The 26,162-nt window shown below is 36.7% G+C and overlaps 1 protein-coding gene across 8 annotated transcripts in view; it reads right to left on the reverse strand.

The window, feature by feature from the left end:
• Positions 1-515: 515 nt before the first annotated feature.
• The window catches only part of PUS10 (pseudouridine synthase 10), a 69,732-nt gene continuing 44,085 nt past the window's right edge, over positions 516-26,162 (reverse strand). For 4 of the 8 annotated variants that reach the window (XM_076000808.1, XM_012764840.2, XM_012764837.3 and 1 more), the window contains exons 9-17: positions 24,773-24,837; positions 23,305-23,390; positions 21,781-21,906; positions 17,473-17,529; positions 16,541-16,617; positions 16,393-16,448; positions 13,708-13,825; positions 8,785-8,927; positions 3,366-5,057 (exon numbers count right to left, since the gene is read on the reverse strand). In XM_076000808.1, the coding sequence (XP_075856923.1) occupies positions 4,889-5,057; positions 8,785-8,927; positions 13,708-13,825; positions 16,393-16,448; positions 16,541-16,617; positions 17,473-17,529; positions 21,781-21,906; positions 23,305-23,390; positions 24,773-24,837 (897 nt within the window). In that variant the 3' untranslated portion in view covers positions 3,366-4,888. Of the gene's footprint in view, positions 2,097-3,365; positions 5,058-8,784; positions 8,928-13,707; positions 13,826-16,392; positions 16,449-16,540; positions 16,618-17,472; positions 17,530-21,780; positions 21,907-23,304; positions 23,391-24,772; positions 24,838-26,162 lie in introns of those variants that run through there. The other 4 variants (XM_012764836.2, XM_012764835.3, XM_012764832.3 and 1 more) reach the window with 2 other exon arrangements.

Raw genomic sequence — 26,162 nt, forward strand, 5'->3', positions numbered from 1 at the left:
TATTCAGAGTTGATGTTTTTCTTAATATAAACCACAGACTATATTTGGGACAAAGAGATACTAAGAAGTACAAAGGGCTCTTTCTCTACATGTTATGAAAAAGACTTCTAATTTAAACAAAGCTTAAAAAAGGAAATCATGAAACTAAAAGATGTTGATATAGGCAAAAGAGAAACTATAGTACTCTCAATTGATGTTCCCAGTTCTGCCTGAAACAAAGACCTACTTTAATTTTTAACAACCTGTGTCTCAAAATTATATGAATATTTGGAGTAAGTATTTACAGCTAATATTTGTTCTTTGGTTGACATTTACATAACCTCAGGAATAGAAATTTAAGAAACAGAAGTCTTCTAATTTAAGTTTGCTAAGGAGGGGTTCTTGATTCTTCCATATTGCAGATCCATTGGATTCAAAGCTGAGCCAGAAAAAAACATGCAAAATTGTCTCCTAAATTATTTAAATCTCTTTTGTAGCAAAATTTCCCCAGAAACTGAAAAACATTCACACAGAAGTTCTTACCTTATCAAAAGTTTATTTCTGCTATCCCTTATTTTCTGGCATTCAAAGCAGTGAAAAGATTATTTGCTGTTATTCACATATGAAACACATGGTTTCAAAGTGGTTGGCCGACTTCATGTCAATTAAAACCATTTTCCACACATTTCTAAAGTGAATCTTAATATCAGTGAACTATGTTTAATATAGAGATGGGAAACAATGAGTAATCCAATACTATCCAAGCCACATATATTCTTTAAAAAGCTCAAATAGTTGAATTAGGGTGATGGAAATTATACTTTAAATCTGAAATTTTAATGAGGCTCCTTTCTGAAACTTTTCTCTTAATGACCATCATTTTCTGTAGGTTTAGCTTATTTAATATTTTTCCTCTTCATAATACCAACTGATGATTAACTTACTAACAAAGGTTAATTACATGAGATTGTATGAAATATATTTTGGCTATTTTTTGGTAAGCCACATGATTTGGTATCTAAATTCCAAAAGTCAATTCACATGGTTATATGAGTTAAAATGGAAAACCTTAGGTGTCTCCTTCACACAAGTGGTGCTCAACAATAGGGTTTATTAGAAGGACCCCAGAGACCAAGAAACTTGGTCTCTAGTTCTAGTCCTAGATATGGAAGTAACTAATAATTTTAGATAAGTCATTTAACTTCTATTCTTTGGTTTCCATATTTATAAAATTGAGATAATATCCTGTCTACCTTAATAAGGTATTAAGATGTTTATAATTGAATATATTGAAGCACTCTGAAATAATCAGTTTACATTTTTTGGCAATCTCAATTTTTCAAATTCTTAACCCTGGGATTGAAGTTATTAAAGGCACTTGTTTATCCTTATTGAAAAGATTTATGGTGGTCTCTTACCATGGTATGTCTCAATTCCTAAGGTTTCACTTTCCCTCCACAGGAAAAATGTATCGATAATTTTAGATTGTTGAAATAGTAACTTGAGGTCATTAAGATTTGTCACAAATCACATCTAAAAGTTCTTCTATTAGTAATAGTTTGCCTGAGGCTTACTGGGAAAAATATTAATGATGTCAGATTTGCTTTGCTATCTTAGAATATCATAGGCTATTATGCTGTATAAACCTAGATATAACTTTCATTCAGATAATTTAAAAAATTTAGAACATGATTTTAAAGATGGTATGTCTCTTGTGGAGGGAAATCTTGCTGGAAGAAATTACAGCTTCTCAAATTAACAGAGAATGTGTTCTGTTTGTGTAACTCTCTTAAGTGAAAGAATTAAGGAGAATGGTTTTGTTATCCATAGTTTGGTTTGTGGGGGTGAGAGAGGGAATGAGAAAAATCACAAAACATCTTGGAACAATTTAACACAAAATATACACACATATATAGATCCTGAGATGTTACAACAAATTTTAAAAATATATAGATCAACATGATCCAAATGGTTTCCAAGACACCGTTTGGTGGGTAAACAGCCATTTTACAGTGTGTGCTCCATGGATATCCACATCATGCCAGGAAAACCCTGCTCTTTGCCTCCAAATTTGAAAGCTAGTCATCCAGAGCAGGTGGCCAGTCAACATCAACAGACTAGAAGGGAGAGAACAAGCCAGTAAAACAGGTGTCACTGTTCTGGTAAGCATTTGCTGGTAATGCTGTATAAATTTAATAGCTTTAATATAATGCAACTGAAGAAACTTCATTTGAAGAAAAGAGCTATTGAATACTACAATTTAACACAAGTCCATTCTAGGGATTCTTGGGCCTGAAATAATCTGAATTAATTGAGCAGCGGTATTTGGTTTCTCAGCTGGTTATTAAAGTAATGTTATTTATGGGTAAAGTAGCATATTTAGGTGGCTACACTAATTTTCCCTTAGAAGTCTGAGCAACTTTTATTCTTCTGATCATTTTCATTCTCCAATCTTGCATTTAAAAAGTAGTCTATAAACTTAGTCTTGTTTGTAACTTAGCAAATGAACGTGAAATAAATTATGAAAGATCACCTGGAACTAGAAAAGGATTAACGATCTTAGCGTTTCACTTGAGCTGGATTTTTGTTTCCTTTAATATCTAATTCTTCTACCTCTACTTACCTTCATTGTGCTCTTCTAGAACAAAACCTTGACTTTCGAGTCATAATGAAATTACAGTAAGCAAACTATTTTTTGTCTCCACATAAACAATCACATACCAGATCTTAGAAGTGTCAAGGCATACCTTGTCTTAACTACCCCAGGGAACCTACTTTAAGAGTTTTTTGTTTTTTACTTTTTTTAAATCCACTATATCTGTGGTTTTTTTTTTTTTTTTTTTTTTTTTATTTTTTTTTTTTGCCCTAAAAACATACCACAGGATATATCTGTGGTTTTTATTGACATTTAAATTTTAAAACTAAATTATTTACTGAAATTTTTTACTGAAAAATTATTTTTTAATTTTTACTGAAATTAAATTATTTACTGAAATAATTTAAAAATTTTTAAATTATTTCCTGAAAAATTTTTCAGTAAATTATTTCCTGAAAAATTTTTCAGTAAATTATTTCCTGAAAATTTTTACTAAAGTCACACACACACAATTACACATGCAATAGTTATTTGGGCTTTTCTAATACAATTTTTCTGAATTTAGTATATGAAGGGACTCCTGGATTGATGGAAACTTTTCAGTAAATAATTTAAATTTAAATAATTTAAATTTAAATAATTTAAATTGATTTAAATAATTTAAATTTAATTAATTTAAATAATTTAAATTTAAATAATTTAAATTAGTTTAAATTATTTAAATTAATTTAAATTATTTACTGAAAAGTTTCCATCAATCCAGGAGTCCCTTCATATACTAAATTCAGAAAAATTTTATTAGAAAAGCCCAAATAACTATTGCATGTGTAATTGTGTGTGTGTGACTTACAAATCTCAAGAAGATATTTTGGTTCTGTTTCAGAATACAGCCATACACTAAACACCCATATATAAGTTAATGAGTGGTTTTTCAATCTGAAAATGAAACATTACTGATCATAATTTTGTGTGTGTTGAGGGTAGGGGAGGGTAGGCATGTTAAATTGTTTAAAAAGCTCCAAAGGTGATTCCAATGGACAATCAGGGTTGAGAAACATTGGTCTGTGACTCTTTGACACTTCTAGGCTATTCTAAGAATTAAGGTCAAAAAAGATGAATGCAGTTGGGCTTTTTTTTAACAGAAGGCTGTCTTCCTCAAAATGGTAATCTTACTGAAGAGGCTCCCTGCAACCTTGAAGGCATTATCACTGGCTGTACTGCAGGAGCTCTGTAAAATATAATCTAAAAGAGCACTTGAGAAATTGCTGGTAAGGTAATAATGCTCCAGTGATCATTTGATTGCTATAGCTGTTTTCACACTAGGCAACCATACCCACTTCTTTTTATAATTTTGATAATATTCCCAAGTGAAAAATGCTAGCCTATTCTAAACTTTGAGGGAGTGACACAAGGAGGGACTCTACTCCTAATCACATTTTCATCAACAAGCACAACTTGTGACTCAACACCTACTGATGTTCTAATGAAATATTCATGGAGAATTGCCTGAAAGACCCATTTTTCTAATTATTTTAGAATTTAACTGTGTTTCAATTCAGACTCGAAGAACAGAGAACTTGGACTACATCATAAAGGTCCCTTAGAATTGCTTTTATTAATAACCATTGGCTCATCGCATTTTCTACCCTTGTCCTGAATATATGTCTCTGAGTTTCTTAAATTGTTTATAAAACAAAACAGGTATGGGAATGAACTTTCCAGAATCCAAAGAGGACATGTGAAGAGCGCTTACAACTTTATTTCTTTGCTTGGTTCAAGGGTTTAGATCTGATGCCATATATTAATATAAAGTGCAGTTAGTAAATTAGCTACATATTTGCAAGGAACATAAATGAGACCTTGAATTTTTTTTAAAAAAATTAAAAATACTGAAGACAGTCCCTCCCTGCAATACAATGCTACTGTGAGATTTTCTTTTTTCTTGAGACAGTCTCACTCTGTTGCCTAGGCTAGAGTGCCATGGCGTCAGCCTAGCTCACAGCAACCTCAAAACTCCTGGGCTCAAGCAATCCTCCTGCCTCATGCTCCCGAGTAGCTGGAACTACAGGCATGCGCCACCATGCCCGGCTAATTTTTTCTATATATTTTTAGTTGTCTGGCTAATTTCTTTCTACTTTTAGTAGAGACGGGGTCTCACTCTTCTTGGTCAGGCTGGTCTCGAATTCCTGACCTTGAACGATCCTCCCACCTCAGGCTCCCAGAGTGCTGGGATTACAGGCATGAGCCACCGCGCCCGGCCTACTGATTTTGATTATTTTCAAACACCTATGAAGGTAGGTAGTGCAATTTGGCTTAATGCAAAAGAGCATAACTTTGGCTGAATTCAATTTGCAAATATACATTCCACAATAAAAGGTTTACCTCAACATCCAGCTCAAGAATGTCTGCAGTCACATTCATCAGTGAGCCAATGTTTGGCGTGGTTCTCCCAAAGTCTCCATGTACAAACTCTTTAATATAGCTGGAGTTTGTTTAAGGAAAAAATGAAGATAGCATGCAGTTCCAACTGTTTGGTGAGATTTGGTAAGCAAAAGGGAAATAAGAAATAAAAGCAGAAATGTTACTAAAGAGAGGTCATTTCTGAGCTCTGACTTGGGATGTGTGTCTTACAAAATAAGCTACAGCAAGCTGGTTCCTACATTGGACTGGTAGCCAGCCAACATCGGGACCTGGAACCTGTTATTTACATCAAACTTACCAGAAGTCATGACTTTCTTTTTTCTTTTTTTTTTTTTTTCTTTTTTTTTTTGAGACAGAGTCTCGCTTTGTTGTCCAGGCTAGAGTGAGTGCCGTGGCGTCAGCCTAGCTCACAGCAACCTCAAACTCCTGGGCTTGAGTGATCCTTCTGCCTCAGCCTCCCGAGTAGCTGGGACTACAGGCATGCGCCACCATGCCCGGCTAATTTTTTATATATATATCAGTTGGCCAATTAATTTCTTTCTATTTATAGTAGAGACGGGGTCTCGCTCTTGCTCAGGCTGGTTTTGAACTCCTGACCTTGAGCAATCCGCCCACCTCGGCCTCCCAAGAGCTAGGATTACAGGCGTGAGCCACAGCGCCCGGCCTCTTTTTTCTTAATAGCTCATCTACAAGTGCCAAGATTTGGGTATGGATTTTTAAAATTACTTATAGTTTAGTGCTTTAAAAAAACAATTATTTCTTTTTTGCCACAAATTTCCATTTTATCATCTTTCTGGTCCCATTTTTCAATAATGGCAACTGGCATCTGCCAGATAGTAGGTTTCCACAAGCTCACACACAGAGTGACCTCAATGATAGCTTTCCCTATAACATGACCCAGTGGCAATAAGATGGAAAGCACAATGAGAATATTAATTTAGTCTTCATGAAGGCCCTTCAGAAGGATTATCAAAAGACTTATGTTCTAGTTGTTTGCTAATGTGGGTAGCAATAGAACTAAGTTAATTCTCTCTCTCTCATTTTTTAAGGGGAAACTTTGTATCTCCCTCATAGGTCTTCAAATTTTGGAGTCAATGAATAATTTTGGAATTTGTTCTTAATAAGATTATAATAACATTCCGGCCGGGCTCAGTGGCTCACAAACGCCGGTAATCCTAGCACCCTGGGAGGGCGAGGCGGACAGATTGCTCGAGGTCAGGAGTTCGAAACCAGCCTGAACAAGAACAAGACCCCATCTCTACTATAAATAGAGAGAAATTAATTGGCCAACTAATATATATAGAAAAAATTAGCCAGGCATGATGGCACATTCCTGTAGTCCCAGCTACTCGGGAGGCTGAGGCAGGAGGATTGCTTGAGCCCAGGAGTTTGAGGTTGCTGTGAGCTAGGCTGACGCCACAGCACTCACTCTAGCCTAGGCAACAAAGCAAGACTCTGTCTCAAAAAAAAAAAAAAAAAAAAAGATTATAATAACATTCCTTACACAGGATTCTACTGCAACCTTGACAACAGTTATCTAAAAGATATGTTTTTGCCAACATTCAGCATTATATTGGGTTATCTATAAACCATTTCGTATAAAATATTTAATAGAACTTGAATAGGAAATTTATTCCCAGATGATAAATAAAAAATAAACATTATAATAGGCTGATACTGTGTCCTCACTTTTTGAATGTTTATTCATTCTACCTTCACCAAACATTTTGACTCAAACATAAGACATCTAATTATCTAGTGACTATCTTTTTTTGCTAAATTCACGCATTGTCATTCTTTTTCTCTTATTTTCTTAGAAAATGCTCCCCTTGAGTAGCAATGATGAGGAGAGATGACCAAAAAGCCCCAGAATAACCAATTATAAGGTCCAGAGAGGTTCTTATTCATGGCCAGAGGGACAAGGGTTTTGTGTTGTTTTTTTTGAGACAGAGTCGCACTTTGCCCAGACTAGAGTGCCGTGGCGTCAGCCTAGCTCACAGCAACCTCAAACTCCTGGGCTCAAGCAATCCTACTGCCTCAGCCTCCCGAGTAGCTGGGACTACAGGCATGCGCCACCATGCCTGGCTAATTTTTTTCTATATATGTTTTTAGTTGTCCAGCTAATTTCTTTCTATTTTTAGTAGAGACGGGTCTCACTCTTACTCAGGCTGGTCTCAAACTCCTGACCTTGAGTGATCCTCCCACCTTGGCCTCCCGGAGTGCTAGGATTACAGGCCATCGTGCCCAGCCCAGAGGGCCAAGGTTGAAGTCAAATGAGCTAGCTCAGTGTACTGAGCAATATAAATACATAGCGTGTATACAAAATAAACTTAGTGTGTGAAAATTACACATACTTCTGTGTAAAAACATATATCTAAAGTTTTACCAGTCTTTATTGGTTAACACCTTAAGTACATGTACATGGATGGTTCTAAAAATGTCTTAGTAGGATTGAAAAGGCATTAGCTTCTCCAGAAGACATTGCATTTCTCCTTGGCACACCAAAACTAGAGCCAGAATTATAATGGATAAAAAGATATTTTAAAAATCTGTGATTGCTTTGAAATTCCACCCACAATAGGCAAATGTGCCCCAAACAACAAAGTTACAAAGATTTGTCCACTGGAATCTAAATAGATCATTCTTTGATTCAAATTGCAAAATTTAAAAGTTTTTAGAAGTAGATAACCTGTACCTGATTCAGCTGAGTAAATCCAGGTCACTCCTGGGATGGGGCAGAGGCAGAAGAGGAGAAAGCAGGTTGGTGGCGAAGGACAGGCAGACTAGTTACAGCAATGTAGTGATAATGGTATTTAGTGCTTTATACTTGGTTTTTTTTTTTTATTATATACATAAATACATCATTGGTTTTAGGCCAGTTAGAAGGCATGTTATCACTCCATGCTATTGGATCACAAAATAATATAAAACCAAGGAACAAAAACTAAGAATACCTTTGAAAAGTAAACTAAAGCTAAGACTACTGGAGCTCCCTGATGTATTTTAATCAGCAACTCACTTCTGATACAAAACTACACATGACCTGGGACTTGTATTTACATCAGACTTACCAAAACCACACAAATCAGGTTAGGTTATAAACAAATTATCAGCCTCAGACTATGGATATTTTTAACTCTGATCTCAGACTTTCTGTTTATAACACAGTCAAAACCCTTTGCAATCTTTGCAAATGGTGCTGATGCCAGCACAGTATTACCATCAACCAAGTTTATATGGCTCAAACAAATGATATGTAATCTGAAATGCTTTATTTTTTTCACAAGGCATACAGAGAAAGAATATTCTCTGTTGTACTGGGCCAGTGGCCGAGTAAAGTTAAGATCAAGATGTAAAGTAGCGCCATTCCCATCTACTACCTGTGTCTCATCTGGGCAAATGCTTGAAATGTTGAAAGGACCTAGATACGGTACTGAATACGTGACTTGCAAAAAATGTGAAGACAGCAAATGAATCAATCACAAGTATTTTCTCAGTATTTACTATGTGCTAAGCACTGTGTAAGACACTGTAATTACATGAAACATAAATAACTTTAAAGCTGACATTGAACTGACTACCACCCCAGGGTTTAAAAAGTCATTTTGAAAAACACAAATGGGAAAAAAAAACACCTCAAACAAATTTTTTTAAAAAAGCATTCTTCTCCAATATAATCCTTTCCCTAATACCTCCCAGACCAAGTTGAACCTATTTTTCTAGGGCTGCATTAACTCTTAGAATAGGATTCTGGTTAGAGTATTGCCATGCAGAAGGTGGAAGGATACGTTCCAGCTTGAGTTTTCAGATAGAGGCGAAAATGATGCGCGTCCACATAGTGTGCCTCCATGAAGTGGATGACGCGAGTTCTCACAGCCAAGGGCCTTCGGTGAAGGACTCGCAGAGGAGTTTTCTGGTCAATCTTTAAGTCCTAGAGATTATGATACACAGCCACAGAGTTAGAGCTCTGCCACCCAGTGAAGCCTGTCTTAGCATTGCCTTTGTCATCCATAGCTCACCACAGAAGTCTTCTGGAGTCTTAAAGACTCCATCTATCACTATCAGGGTAGAAACGACCTAATATTATAATAAATTATAACCTCTTAGGTTCAAACTCTGTGGGACTTCTCATGACCTAGTCCAGAATTACTCATTCTCTGGGCCCCAGTAAGCTCACCATTAAAAAAGGTGAGGCCTTAAAGTCAATGATCCTCAAAGTTTCCTTTGGTCTAATATATAACAAATTGGTTAGGACCCTGAAGTTCCATCCTGCCAGTTACTTCAACAGGGCTCTTCTAGAGGTCAATGTTCTTACCTAACTCAACACAGTGGCCTAACAGTGAGGATTTCAGGTTGGGGTGAGAAATATCTGGTTATAGACTGTGGAACCTCAGCATGCCTTGTCTGTATGGGCAGTTTGCATGTTTTAGGGAGAACCATACACCCACCCTCAGGGACTGTTTATTTTTTTTGTTTGTTTTGGGGTTTTTTTGTTGTTGTTATACAAAAGGAATCATCTGGAAAAATTATATCATTGTTTAGGATGACATTTCAATATAATAATTACAAATAAGTATGCACAATAAACCAATACCTCTCAATATTTGTTAGCCTAGCTTGTAAATAAGAATATTATATGTCTTTTTACATTTCAGATTTTTTAGGGACACAGACTTGCTTTTCTCACAATTGTTCAAATTAGAGATTTTCCTTTATGTCACAAGATATACATTTTAAAGAAAAATAGAGGTTAATACTGTAAAAGGTCAACTAATTCTAAGTTTTAAAAATAGATATTGGGTTCTGTCTGAATTTTCAGGGTAAAAGAAAATTTTAATTTAAAAAAAAAGAAAAAAAATAGATATTAGGGGCCAGGCGCAGTGGCTCACTCCTGTAATCCTAGCACTCTGGGAGGCAGGAAGATCGTTCAAGGTCAGGAGTTGGAGACCAGCCTGAGCAAGAGCAAGACCTTGTTTCAACTAAAAGTGGAAAGAAATTAAGTGGCCAACTATAAATATATAGAAAAAATTAGCCAGGCATGGTGGCTCATGCCTGTAGTCCCAGCTACTTGGGAGGCTGAGGCAGAAGGATTGCATGAGCCCAGGAGTTTGAGGTTTCTGTGAGCTAGGCTGACACCACGGCACTCTAGCCCAGGCAACAGAGAGACACTGTGTCTCAAAAAAAAAAAAAAAAAAAAAAAAAAAAAGTAGATATTGGGCTTAACTAGAAATGTAGGTTCATAAGAACTAAATTCTCTGCAATTTCTTGTTGGAACAACTCTTCCTAATTTACATGATTCGTGAGCACCTGGAGCTCTGCTAAGAAAAGGAAAGGTTTCTGTCTGGTCTCCCTTCTATCAAGTTCTCCACCAAGAAAGAAAGAGCAAGTTCTGACAAAGACCACATTTGAAAGGGTGTGACTGCTTTTGTCAGAGCAGTGACTCAATGGCCCCTCCTATCTCTGTGGTTTTTATGATTCTATTATTCTTTGATTTTAGAAGTACTTTGTTGTGATGAAATAAGCTGTCTCCATAAGACCTGATTTTTTTCGGTCAAAAAGATCAAAAAGTCAATGACAAGGCTGAACTCTTAAGGAATCTACAAAGACATGGTCTCCACTTTAGGGTGCAGAAACAGTTGGCCTTGAACTGAGTATCTATCTAAGAGTGCTCTTCTCTCCTCACCATCCTTTACCGCTAGAGCCACTCCTAGTACTCTGACCATGAAGCCAGTTGATGGAAATACCAACTGAGCTGCTATACTGCTGCCAAAATAACACTCACATCAACACACACTTGTGTCTTTTTTGGTCTGTTTTTAGCCAACAAAAGGAAATCATTTATTCTAACATTGCACTCTGCTGTCCTTATACTGCTGAATTTTCAGAAACATACATACTTTTTTTCTTAGAAGCAGGTTGCTCTTTAAAAAGTGAGGACAAGTAGTAAATTTGAAGTGACTTTTTCTCAGAATGGGGAAGTAGGTCAGTTTTTCTATTGTTTATGGCCATAGGAATATTTGAAAACTGTCAAAACATTATTAGAAGTCAGCTAGTCATATCAGTCTACTTGGGCTGTGGACCATTAAAATAGACCCTTTCACCACTTAGTCTGTACCTATAAAAATCATGTTTCAACATTATTTCTAAGTTAGTTCTATGGATATCCTCAAACTGAAAATCTATTTTTTTAATGAGTTTATTTTTCCCACGGCATTCTGAATGACTTGTACACAAGTGAGGGAATAGAGAAGTTTAGAAATTTGTTTTGCAATCTTAACACATTAACTGCCATGTGAGTTGTATTTAACTCACACTAGTTTTGAGCTCAGGGCCTCAGGAAGCATATGTGACTCACATGACTCTTTACTTTGGGGGCCACATGAACTATTTTTCAAGTTGCATATAACTTACACACAGAAAACAATAAAAAGTAACACATTTTTCATTACATTAGAAAGGATTGTTTTGTTTTAGAAGTTTTTATTCTATTTTTGTAATAAAACATGCTGGCTCTAAGGAAAAAGATTATTTTTCTAGTGTGGCAGTCAATGTGTTAAAGGTATCTGTCTATATTATAGCTATCATCCTAAGAGCCCCTACATAGTAAGGTGAAAAGCCAAAGGACCGTAGATATAGAATCACGGGAGCTAAGAACTGAAGGGCCACTGGAGGTGATGTCCATCCCCACATTTTATAGGTGAGCTTCTCTAAGCAGGTGAATGACTTTTATGTTTTCACCAAAACATTCATAAACATTCTTTACACTTCACCTTTTCTTTTTATAATGTCATGGTGCTCCTACAAGTTGCAGATGTAGACACCCCTCTACTTTTTTCCTAATATTTTTAGGCATATATATATAAACTAATATATGAATTAAATAGGATCATATGCTGTTTTGGGTTTTTTAAGAGTTGTATAATATTCCAATTTATTGTACCTTTTCTTATTGAAGGACATTGATTTTGTTTCTAGATTTTTTTGTTGTTGATTTTACTGCTTTGAACAAAGTCAATAAACATCACTGTATACATATCCTTATGACTGGAGTTTTATTTCAATAGGACAGACTGTCAATAGAAGACCAGTATATTTTAAAATTTTATAGTCATTGCCACGTTTTCCAAAATGGTTGAAACATTTTGCATTTCTACTGACAATGTATGCAACTATCTTTCTCCTCCACCCCAACCCAATTAGAGGTATTATTAGTCAAAGGGGAATAAAGTGATTTCTTGTTACTTCAACCTGAAGGTGGAACATCTTTTCAAATGATTCTTGGCCATTTGTAGTTGCTCATTTTTTAGCTGCCTGTCCATTTTTATCTATTGGTTGTCTATATTTTTCACGATAAATATAAACCCTATTTATGGTATGTTTTGTCATAGAATTTATTTTCTACATCATCACCTATATGTATAAAAATATACATATATACATACATAATGTATGCACAACATATCATCCTCTATATACTCTATACCTTGTTTTTTCCCCCTTAGCACTTATCGAGAACATTTTCCTATGTCAAAAATATTGATCTACCACATAATTTTTAATGTTTGGATAGTAATAGTCCATTATACAGATAAGCAATATTTAATTTAATATTTAATATTAAACCAGGTCCTTCTAGGTCATCTAGATTGTTACAAAATATTGCCAATTTAAACAATGTTGTGGTAACTGTATGTACCTTTGTGCCATTTATGCTCATTCCTTGCATTTGAAAGTAAATTCTCTTTACAGGAAGAGGTGGGCACAGGTAGGAAGAAATAAGCAAATGAACTGGCAGACCCTCTACAGTGACATGCTCGTGTGAAGGAAAACTTAGCATGTGCCAAATGTATATGCCTTAGATATATTCTCACGTTTTATTCATGTACTTAATCTCAACATCAATTCTATTAGATAGGCCCTATATTTATTTTTTATAGATAACCAATTTTTTTTTTTTTTTTTTTTTTTTTTTTGAGACAGAGTCTCACTCTGTTGCCCAGACTAGAGTGCCGTGGCGTCAGCCTAGCTCACAGCAACCTCAAACTCCTGGGCTTAAGCAATCCTGCCTTAGGCTCCCAAGTAGCTGTGACTACAGGCATGTGCCACTATGCCCGGCTAATTTTTTCCTATGTATTTTTAGTTGGCCAATTAATTTGTTTCTATTTTTAGTAGAGATAGGGTCTCACTCTTGCTCAGGATGATTTTGAACTCCTGACCTTGAGCGATCCACCCGCCTTGGCCTCCCAAGAGTGCTAGGATTACAGGCGTGAGCCACTACACCCAGCCAAGATAACCAAATATTAATTATAATAGCATTGCTAAGTGTTTCCTATGTGCCAGGTACCATTCTCAGTGCTTTATATGATTAAACTCATTCAATTCTTTTAACTAATTTTATAGATGAAGAAATTGAAGCACAAAGAGGCTAAGTAATTTGTCCAAAGACACATAGCCAAGAAATGCAGATCCAGGATTTGGATGCTGGCAATCTGTCTTCCGAGTCAGGCTCTTCATTGCTAACAACACTGCCTCTCCAATAGGCTAGAGGGGTTGCCTGTTCAACTAGTAAATGGCAAAGCCAGGCTGTGAAACCAAGTCTCACAGACCCCAAAGCCCATCTCTGTAACTTGAGAGTAATAAACTAGAAGACAATGGATTCTTTTATAGACAAAAAAAAAAAAAAAAAAAAAGAATAAGAGCACTTGAATTACCTTTATATCATTTAGGAATTCAATGTCTTTCTTCTGTATTGCTTTATTTGTCCATACTAAGGCACTATAGGTCTTGGTTTTTTCTTCTTCACCTTCTTTCATATGTCCTATTGCCTCTCTAAACAAAAACAATAAAAAAGGTTTGTCTGAATACATAAAATATACACAAATTGCCCCGTTTCCCTTTCTGTAAAAGTAGCTTTAATGAGATATAATTTATATAAAATCCCCCCATTTTAACTGTCCGATTCAATGATTTTTGTATGTTTTCAGAGTTGTGCAGCTATCACCACAATCTAATTTTATAAAACTTTTATCCTCCCCTCCAAAAAACTTCATACCCATTAGCATCACTTTCCATTCCCCTTTTCCCCTTAGCCCTAGACAAAATTAACTGACTTCCTGTCTCTGTAGATTTCCCTATTCTGAACATTTCCTATAAAACAGAATCATACAGCATGTGGTGTTTTGTGACTAACTCTCTTTTTATTTCATAATGTTTTCAAGGTTCATCCATGTTGTGGCATATATCAGTACTTCATTCCTTTTTATCACCAAATATTAGGTCATTAAATATGAAATGTCCAATTTTAAATCAAAAGTTGAGTTTATTATATCCCAAACAATCAAAGTATTAGCTTAAACTGTTGACACAGTTTTGCCATCTTATTTTTTTGAGACAAAGTCTCACTCTGTTCCCCTGACTACAGTGTGTCAGCCTAGCTTACAGCAACCTCAAACTCCTGGGCTCAAGCAATCCTCCTGGCTCAGCCTCCCGAGTAGCTGGAACTACATGTGCATACTACCACATCTGGCTAATTTTTTCTATTTTTAGTAGAGACAGAGTTTCAGTCTTCCTTATGCTGGTCTCAAACTCCTGACCTCAAGCGATCTTCCCACCTCGGCCTCCCAGAGTGTTAGGATTACAGGCGTGAGCCAGCATATTATCCTGGCCCAGTTTTGCCATCTTAACTGTAGCTTGTTTATGCCAGCAGCAAAGATGCCTGGAGAGCGAGGTGGTGATGAAATCACAAAAAGCATTTTTCACAGCTTGCTGAGGATTGAATATTTTTCCTCGAAGTAAGTGGTCCAAAGCCTGGAAGAAGTAGTAGTCAGTTGGTGCAAGGTCTGGTGAATACAGTGGATGACAGAGAGTTTCCAAGTCCAGCTGCTGTAGTCTAAGCAGCATTGTTTGGCAACATGTGGTCAGATGTGGTCTCTATTGACCAATCTCAGCTGTTTAATTGCAAGCATCCTCATCATTTCATCCAGTTGGTTGCAGGAGACATCTGTTGTAGACAATAGACTAGGTTTCATGAGCTACAGTGGATAATACCAGCGTGGGACCACCAAATAGACACCATTAGCTTTTTTTGATGAATATTCTATTTTGGACTTTGTTTTGGCACTTCATCGTTATCCAGCCATTATGCTGAATGCTTAACAATCATCAAAAAGAATCCATTTTTCATCACATGTAACAATACAGTGTAGAAATGGTTTGCCTTTGTGTCGTCACAGCAAATAAAGGCAAGCTTCAAGATAATTTCTCTTTTGACACTCATTTAATTCACGTGGAACCCATCAATTTAGCTTCTTTACCTTGCCAATTTGTTTCAAATGGTCCCATATTGTTGGAATAGTAACATCAAACCTTGTTGCTAATTCACATGTAGATTGAGATGGATTCATTTCCACTATAGCTTTCAGCTCGTCAGGTCACCTTGGTCTCAGGTCACCTCTGTGGTTCATTTTCAAGATTAAAATCATCAGAACAGAACTTTCCAAAGCATTGACATACTGTGCATTCATTAGCCAGATCCTTCCCAAGCACTTTGTTGATATTTCTAGCTGTCTGCACTGCAATGGTTCCACGATGGAACTCATACTTGAAAATAACACAAAATTCTGATTTATCCATGGTTTCACAAAAATTGCTGTAAAGAAATGTGAAAGATAATCACAAGCCAAAATGTGTGTTTGAAAGACTGAGGTTGTATCTTCACAATAAAAATAAAACAAGAAGTGTCAAAGTGAAATGTCAGAGAGATATCAACTATCAAACTTAGTACTTAAGGAAATAGGACATTTCATACTTAATAACCTAATAATATTCCGTTATGTGGAAATACCACATTTTGTTTATCCACAGACATTTTGGTAGTTTCTACTTCTTTGCTATTGCGAATAATGATACTATGAACATTCATGTACAAGTCCTTGTGTCGATGTTTTCATTTCTCTTGCATATATAATATCTAAAGTGGAACTGCTGGGTCATTTGGTAACTTTATGTTTAACCTTTAGAGAAACTGCCAAAGTTTTCCAAAGTGGTCGCACTTACAATCCCACCAGCAAGGTATAAGGGTTTGAATATCCCCACATTCTCGCCAACACTTGTTATTTTCTGTCTTTTTGATGATAAACATCCTAGTGGGTGTGAAGTGGGATCTCATTGTGGTTTTAATTTGCATTTCCCTAATGACTAATGATGTTGAACATTTTGTCATATGTTAATTGGTTATTCATATATCTTCCTTCAAGAAATGTCTACTTAATTATTTCCTCATTTTTAATTGGGTTGTTAGAGTTCTTTATATATGCTGGATGCAATTCCCTTATTAAATACATGATCCACAACTAAAACTTCCTTTCTGAAATCATCTCTAGTAAGCCTACCCTTACCTTGTGACAAGCTGCAAGTCACGTACTTGGATTTTGTTAGATGACTTATTAATTTTCTGTAGTAGCAGAAAAAGAAAAATAATTAGCACTCTAGCTCAGTTAGAGAGTTGCAGAAACATGACGATTTCCATGTCATGAAGTGGTTTACCTGCTGAAGTTCCTTAATTTCTTGTGAAGTGAAATGTACTCTATGAGGATTCACCAGCTCAATTGCAAAGGGCCTTCCTGGCAGCACACACCCCGTCATGAAACAGAAACGTGTTGATGGAGTTAACATTTGGGCTAATGCAAGAGGGTTAGGAGGTGTGAAAAACGAGTTGAGCTCTAGAGGACTGAAAGTTTAGTGACATGACTACATCTGGGGGAGGGAAGAATGTGTGAAAAGAATCAAGGGGCTTTTTGGGGGTGGGTCTGCTAAACCCCAGCACAGGCAATATGTGAAAATGACTGCTTTCCCAAAGGTCCATGAACAAGCCTGTGTTAATTACAAAATAAAATTCAAACAACTACTAATTAACTTGGTTACACTAATGTAACATTGTCACATGCAGCAATGTCCTGTTGAAATCCATCCTCCTTGCCTAATCCACTAGTGAAACGGAAAAGCTGTGATTCCGTGAGAGAAAAGACTATACATCTCAAGTCATTCAGGACTAACTCTCATTATCTTGTAGTGTAACAAGGTAAAATGAGAGAAATGAAGGCTAAGAGAGTAGAATCACTTTTTAAATGAAGGTGCAGATTTTGAAAATTGTACCAGTACTCCTGAGATGTTATTAAATGGAGCAATTAATAATCAAAATTTTGAAAAAAATCAGGCCTTTCATTGTTAATGCATATAAAGGTCCCTTATAATTTACAGGTAAATAATAAGAATGGCCTTTGAAGAAATGATTCCTGTTAAGACATATAGCATATAATTTATAAAGGTAGCTCCATAATCCACAAAGTTTCCTAACTTGGAGAAGCTCTGGGCTCTGCTCATTTTGGTTTTGATTAAGTGACTATAGTAGGCCTGCTGTCTGGAAAGGTGATAATTGTAAAGTTAGTTCTAATCAGGTGATGCTGTTGCAATCTTACCATTTCCTAATGTTCTCACATCTACATCTTCTCTTCCAGAGGATGAAAAATTAAAACCTTTAGAAAGCAGATAAAGAAAAAAAATCAGAAACATAGCCTTACGATATTTGTTCCTAACCTTTGGAAGAAAACCAATTTAAGATCTTGAACAATCTACAAGAGAATCCCAAATGACAGTCATCATTCTTCCTCTAATCCTAATCTCTACTAAAAATAGTAATGGTAACAATAAATACCATTTATTGAATATTTATTTTATGCTAGGCACTGGGCTAAAAATTATGCATACATTATTTTATTTAATCCTTATTATAAGCGTATGAAGTAAATATTAAATAAAAGAACATCAACCTTCAGAAAGTTAGGTAATTTTCCCAAGGTCACATAATTAAATGACAGAGCTAGGTATTTCTGATGTTAAAGTCAGACCTTAACTATCATCCCATGTCACTGCCTCATGGGAAAGCCAAAGGCAGAGCACTGTTTGGAGGAAGGTCACCACCATCACCACCACCACCACAACCTTATGGTGAAAACTCTATCATCTTTCTTTCTTTCCTTAAAACAAAGAAAAACATTTATTCAAGAATTAAATTCTATAAAAAGAGGAGAGGCCAGGCACGGTGGCTCACTCCTGTAATCCTAACACTCTGAGAGGCTGAGGCGGGTGAATTGCTTGAGGTCAGGAGTTCGAAACCAGCCTGAGCAAGAGCGAGACCCCCTCTCTACTATAAATAGAAAGAAATTCATTGGCCAACTAATATATATAGAAAAAATTAACCGGGCATGGTGGCACATGCCTGTAGTCCCAGCTATTCGGGAGGCTGAGGCAGCAGGATCGCTTGAGCCCAGGAGTTTGAGGTTGCTGTGAGCTAGGCTGACGCCACGGCACTCTAGCCCAGGCAACAGAGAGACACTGTGTCTCAAAAAAAAAAAAAAAAGAAGAAGAAGAGGAGAAAAAGAAGGTTTGACTTTAAAAAGCAAATCCATTATATGTATAATCAAAGCTAAACTGGAACCATTATAAAATCAGTGTATACTCTATGATAAATGGATCATCACAGACTAAAAGCTGCAAATATTGAAAGGAGAAAATGATTAAATTAAAAAAAAAAAAAGAAAAAAGGTTACACAACTTTCTTAGGTACAGAACTAGGGCAGCCAGGCAGGGAGCAGGATTCTATGACCACTAAGTCCCATAGAACCCTCCATTCTGTGTTTACACTACAGTCTTAAATTACTAATAAACCCATAGCAACATCAGTAGCTTTGAGTCAGAGCTAACAGACTCAAAGTGTAGCACTACAGATGGATGGCCATAGCTGAATTAAGAATGCAAATGGCACCTGGGAAGCTCAAGATACAGACTCCCTGGGTCTAAGGTTTGTCTTATACCTGCCAACCTCCATCTCCCAATCAGCCAGGTCAAGGAACCAAGGGGCTCCACAGTGACTAATCCAGAACCTGTGACTGGCAGGGGTGAAGGGGATGAACAGGCCTCAAAAAGATAAGTCTATCAGCTAGTACTAAGTCAGACCAGAAATCTTAAACTCATAAATCAGCCTATCAGTAAGAAAGAGGTGCAGAAAGCCAGTTTCTCAAGAAGACCACAGAAGCACGAAATCCAGACTAAGGGAAAAGGGGTATTATTTATCATAGCTTTTAGAAAAATGTTTCACACTTGAGAACTAAGGAAACTTCCTTGGATCCTAGGAAGGCCCAGAATTTCAGAATATCAAGTTAAGTAGTTGGACTTTATTCTGTAGCTAGCAATTGACCAGTTTTCAGCAGGGAACTGACATGACAAACATTTCTTCAATAAATGAAGTAATAAATGTATCAGGGGAAACTTTTTTAGACACATTAAGAATGTATCAGCCGGGCGCGGTGGCTCACGCCTGTAATCCTAGCACTCTGGGAGGCTGAGGCGGGCGGATTGCTCGAGGTCAGGAGTTCGAAACCAGCCTGAGCAAGAGCGAGACCCCGTCTCTACTATAAATAGAAAGAAATTAATTGGCCAACTAACATATATATATAAAACTAGCCGGGCATGGTGGCGCATGCCTGTAGTCCCAGCCCCTCGGGAGGCTGAGGCAGCAGGATTGCTTGAGCCCAGGAGTTTGAGGTTGCTGTGAGCTAGGCTGACGCCACGGCACTCACTCTAGCCTGGGCAACAAGCGAGACTCTGTCTCAAAAAAAAAAAAAAAAAAAAAAAAAGAATGTATCAAAATTTATTATTTATTAACTAGGGAATTAGCAAGTAGATAAGATAATATGCCAGTCTGAAGTAACTGAGAAACAAGTCTCTATATCCCACTTAGGGGAAGGAATGTTTATGTAAGTAGCTAGGCTGCTCCACATAATACTGGTTTATTTCATAGTGCTATAAAATTTAAGGGTACAATACTTAGAATCAACATCCCAGAGTTGTCAGATGTGAACCATTAATCAAAAACAAGTAATATATCTGCAAAGCACAAGTTTAAGCAAATTGATGCTATTAATTGGGGGTTTCAAACAACAAGGCTTTATCCCCTGACAAGGAGCCAGTTAGCACAGAGGCCCCAACGTGTGCTTTTTCTCAAGTGGCTCTCAGTAAATTACTTCAGTACACATTTCAGACACTGAACACATGATTTGCTTTATTTTCAGTTTGGGGACAATCTTTCCACCTCAAATGGAAAAATGACAACAAACCACGTTCATGAAAGACTGGAAGGGGGAAAACACATCTCTGAAAGAGCCCCTCTAGTAGCCCTAGAGGTAACAAGGGCTTCCTTGGGACTAGAACAGTTAGAACTGAAGGTTTCTTGAATCTTCTTATAGAAAGGGAGTAAGGTGGCCCCCAGAAAAATGTAAAAGGAACTTTTTTGTGCTAACACTTTATTTCACTTCTTCATAACTTGCATAAGTCTTATGGGATAATCAGTTTATAAATACCAAATTAAGTAGGTAAATGCTCATGGTAATAGCCCAGAATCTTTACTACTAAGATTTTGGAAAATATTAGGTTGCTGAGTTACTTCTTCATTTAGTAAACAATTCTTAAAGACCATTAAAAAAGGGTGCACCTATCTGATAGGCAACAAATTATAAAAGAGACGGAGTTTGAAGTGCTTCTCTTTCCTTTTCTGGCAAGTCAGAGAGCTGGAAGGGACAGCCATATCTCACCTAGACCATTGCTTGTCATTCTTAAAGCACATTTGTCTTAAGGTCTTTTAGAGCAAAGGATGGATATCTAGCTGGTTCCTCAAAAAAGGGTTTTCTAATTATGCTAGGAGCTGCATTTCAAAGAGTGACATCACTTACTGCTTACACTTTTTCCTGACATGTAACACAATTTCCTGCAACTGAAATCTGAGTCCCTTTCCTCTTGTCTAATCCTATGTGAAATTACAAGACTTTATGCTGCCTTTGACTTGACAGGCCTGTTGAGACAAGGGAAATATAAGCCTGACGGGACCTGACTCATCCCACAAACTCAGCTCATTAATACCGAGGAAATCAAAATACAATAAGGCTGCCATTAAGTTGCTCTATAATAAAATGGTTGCTGTTGATCTATTAATATTTTCTCTAGACCTGAACTTTATCCCAGGACACTTTATAGGTTAAGACAGAAGCAGGCATTTGCAAGTGATTACTCTTGAACAAGAACTAGATGTGGAAGATGTGTTTTAATTTCCTCATATTCCCCCAAAATAGGCAGAGGATGAGATGTACCAAGGTCAGGGCTTAAGTGCATTCATTTAAAGTAGTTTCACCACTGTTTTGAATTTCCCCAAAAGAAGTCAGTCATCTTGAGAGAGTTAAGAAAAACATTTTTGGGTGCCTTGGCTGAAATCCAGTCAGGCCAGAGGCACTCAGAATATGATGATAATCCCTGTTCATGGAAAGCCTACAGCCAAGGGGCCCAGAGTTGGCCATGATTATCAAAATATAGAAATCTTTCCTGCCACCCCCAAGAAATCTATTAATGATAGACAATGTATTTAAAATATGAAAATTATAGGCTGGGTGCAGTGGCTCATGCCTGTAATCCTAGCACTCTGGGAGGCCAAGGCAGGAGGATTGCTTGAGGTCAGGAGTTCGAGACTAGCCTGAGCAAGAGCAAGACCCCATCTCCACTAAAAATAGAAAAAAAATTAGCAAGGTGTGGTGACACATGCCTGTAGTCCCAAGCTACTTGGGAGGCTGAGGCAGGAGGATTACTTAAGCCCAGGAATTTGAGTGAGCTATGATGACGCTAGCCCAGGCCAGCAGAATGAGACTCTCTCTTTCAAAAAACAAAGAAAACTTAAAACTTACTCTCTGCTTTGAATACTGTCAACAGATGATCTGAAATCAATTCTTCCACTGAAGATTCCAGCTTCCTTTCTCCATCAATTATCCAAGGAGTTTGTGGTAGATTTCTGGAGTATTTATTATATCTCCCTGTCAAAGAAATATCAGGTAGCCTGGATGGAATGGTGTGATAAACATAATAGGATAAAAAGAGGAGCAACAACTATTTAATGAGTGCCAATATCATAGGTGCTATGATATAAAACAAGGCCTAGCTTTTAACTAACTTACAATCTAATTTGGGGAGCCCACATATAGACATGTAGATAATGAAATAAAAAGATCTTAAGTAACAATACAATAGATGGCTAAAGACATGATATGAATGGTGCACCAAATGAATTTGGAAGAAATGCTTAATATATTCATTAATCTGATTGCCTACGTTATATAATATTACAGAATGCACCAAGGATCAAGAAAAACTATTGCATTTACGCCTTATTAAAAATACTTTCAGGCCGGGCGCGGTGGCTCACGCCTGTAATCCTAGCTCTCTGGGAGGCCGAGGCGGGCGGATTGCTCAAGGTCAGGAGTTCGAAACCAGCCTGAGCAAGAGCGAGACCCCGTCTCTACTATAAAATAGAAAGAAATTAATTGGCCAACTAATATATACAAAAAATTAGCCGGGCATGGTGGCGAATGCCTGTAGTCCCAGCTACATGGGAGGCTGAGGCAGGAGGATTGCTTGAGCCAGGAGTTTGAGGTTGCTGTGAGCTAGGCTGACGCCACGGCACTCACTCTAGCCTGGGCAACAAAGCGAGACTCTGTCTCAAAAAAAAAAATAAAATAAAATAAAAATACTTTCAATGTAATAGTTCTTGGAGATAACGTATTCCAAAGAATCCAAATACAGGAAATTTTGAAGTTTTTTTAAGTAAAAAAAAACCCCAAAACAAAAAACCCTAACAGAATATGATTTACTGCTTTATGAATAAAACTAGTTAACTAAGGCAAGTAGCTTTCATTGCCCTAGGGCAGGATATTATAGTCAAGGCTAAAGAATAATTTCATTTCAGCTATTACTATATAAAAGCAAAAACTGTCTGCTAGATTGCCTCTTGGGAAAGTCAATGCAACTTTTTTTTCAGGTGGAAGCCAAGTATTTAGACATTTTGGAGATAATTTATTTTTTCAAGTTCGCTTTTATGTTATAAAATATCCTCTGTGCTGCTGCCTTTCTCCTGACCAGTTTTGGGTCTCTGCATATACCCATATTTCTACTTGGCTATCTCTGATGAAAACTATTAAAACCTGGGAAGTATCATTTCCCTTTGGCATGACATTTTAATTAACAATCTCCTGAGTGATCCTTAAGGATGCCTACAGAACCTAAAATAAGTTTGGCTATTAGTTCTATTTCTCTAAAGAGTAAACTAATCAGAACCTAATAACAATAATAAGAATAAAACAGAAGAGGAGTCAGTTGAGTTTTTCAGAAAGGACAGTAAGTTCACAGTGTCATATATTCTAGACTAAACGTTTTACCAGCCACAAAAACAGCACCATGAGCACATTCAATTTCAAGAACAGTGCATACAGCCTTTGGTGAGTTTGGAGGACAAGGAAACTGCCTGCAAAACAAAATAAATTTTACAGCTACTATTTTCCAGACATAATATTGAATCACAAAACTAAGACGAATTAGCATTGTCTGAAACACACAGAACCTGAGTATTCCAACGAATAAGCCTCTCCCTAACTTTCAGTTTTGGAACAATAAGGGTCTATCAGGCGCCTGGAGTACCACTTTTAACACAGGAGAGTGACAGTAAGTAAATCAGGGCTCTGCTGCTACCTTTCAACCTCAAGAGGCCTCATTTTCCCAGATAATAATTTCCAACAGCTTTGAGATTTGGGGGGAAAATCCATATATGTGAAGTGGAAGCCCCTCTAGGCTTTTTAACTATTTTGCTATCCATGGTCACTTGCTGCTAACTGCTGGCTTACATGATCCTCAATCTTTTGGGTAAAGCTGGTGCATAGTTAGAGACCAGTCATATGAGTAAGTCCCACCTGTAGGGAGGGTACTCTACTACTTTTCTCTCTTTTTCCTTTTCATTCCAACTATGACCTTGGAAATCAGACCACAGAGCCAGAAAAAGTGGAATATGGTAGAATTTGCCCTCTTAGCTAAGAAACTTCAATCCAATTGAGAACATACAGGAAAGAACAATATATGATTTTATGCTCTGGCTGCAATCTAAGAATTTCTAAAGTCAGAGACTAGAGTCTACCTATAAAATGACCAGATGTGGATTTAATTCCAAATGCATGGCTTGAACATTTCATATGCTTTCCCAAGGTGTCTTGACAAAGCAGTTAGAACTGCTTCTCAGAACTGATTCTTCTATTCTGAGACTCATTTTAGTTATCAAAATATATGAAACCTCCTTTATGACATCACTGTTTGAAATTTATTCAAGGATCTTCTGGAAGGATAACTATAATATTTTATTTTAATAAAATGAATGCAGTGAGAATAAAAATATAAGATTTATTGCATTTATTGTATTTCAGCATATATGAACAAGTGAAGAAACTCAAGAGCTGCCTTCTCCCTCTTCTAGAGGTGGGCAATACTAGGAAACACAGGATTAGAGATGTAATGGGAATAGCACTGGACTGGGTCATCAGGAAATCTGGCTTGAGGTCCACTCTCTATTATCTAGTTGAAATCTTAATAAGTCAAATCCCTCTTTAAATATCAATATCCTCTTATAAAAGATAAAGAAGTTGGACTTGATTCATAAACTCAAATATTAATTTGACAAACATTTATTGAACACTGCTACATGACAGGTACTGCGCCAGGGATTGGGGATATAAAAATGACTAAGACACAATCCTGGTCCCTGAAATACATCAAGTCTTGTCTTAGAGATAATCCAGTTTATTTCAAACATTCCCTTTATTCTAAAATTCCACAATGCTTTGTTTCTACACTTCTACTTACTTGCAGAAATCCTCTTCTTTTATCTTATTCAAAGCTTTCATGACTGCCATTCTAGTGAATACCGACTATATAAGGTAAAATGAAAAGAAAAGACATTTTATCACCTAGATGAGAAAACATCAGAGAAACATCATAGAACATGGGAGAAATTATAACATTCTACATCCTTAAAAGGGAGAAATACTTAACATTTTCAAGAACATAAATAAAACTTAAGCATTCATGTCAGTTCTGCAACTGATATACCTCTACAACCCTTTCTTTCATCTGGTAGCCTATGTCTATAATACCAGGTAAATCTAGCAGAAAGGTCTCCTTCACTGTACTGTCCCACTCCTCTCAAAATATGAGATTCTTCAAATGCAAAAATGACATTGCAGAAAATATGTTTTGAATTTTTTCCCCAGCCCTCAACAGCAATTCAGATTGATCCACCTACTTTTTCTTCCCTACATCCCTTCAGAAGCCACAGTATATAATTTAGGAGTTGGCTCCCAGGGTAAGGGATAAAACAACCAACCAGCCTGCCCTGGCATCTAGCAACTCAGTATTACTCACCAGTGACAAAAAAGTAAACAAATCCATTCTACTGAATAGAAGGGCATGTACAACAAATGTCTCCCTTGGTTTTTGTAAGATAAGAAAAGTTAAACTGCATAGGAGACCTACCAGAACTAATTAGTGCATATAGATGGCTTGCTATGATAAATCACAATTATTTCTTCTCTTATGAGAAATCACATTTGACTGAAAAGGAGTACAATGTAGGCATCTTAACAGTTTATTATCATCCAAAGCAATGATTTTTCTAAACCATATTCTGGGGAACCCTAGGGAGTTCTATAAGGTACCATAGCGCTAGAACTGAAAATTCAATGCCTGTTTGATAAGATATGAAATCTTAGGCCTGAAAAAAATCTCAAAAGGTCATTTAATTTACTCCCAGGCATGAGACCAGAAAACTACATTTGAGACTCTACAACTCCCACTTGCCAAATGGTGTGGTGTCTATGATGCTTTGACAAAAATTTCCTTATCCTATTATTTGATGCTAGAACTTGAATATTTCCTCAAAGATAACAAAAAATAAAACTAGATCTTTATTATAAATATGACTTACAGGTCATTTGGGCAGAGCTTCCCAACTGGTATAGCAATGGACTACAGCTGTGCCAAGATATCAATCTTTTTAGTTCAAAAGGGCTGCTGGGCAGGGCCTGAGTCAATAAAAACTCCCAGGCCTGTTGCTTCCAACCTGGAGTAACTTTACCTCTAAACCTCAGGGTACTCAACAAACATGGTAATGTTCTAAGTTTACCATGATATAAGAAAAGTAGGGAAGCTTTAGGCTTGGCCTGCATTTCTAGTTATTTCAACATAGAGTATTTGG

Source organism: Microcebus murinus, chromosome 3, assembly GCF_040939455.1.
Source record: "Microcebus murinus isolate Inina chromosome 3, M.murinus_Inina_mat1.0, whole genome shotgun sequence".
NCBI lineage: Eukaryota > Metazoa > Chordata > Mammalia > Primates > Cheirogaleidae > Microcebus > Microcebus murinus.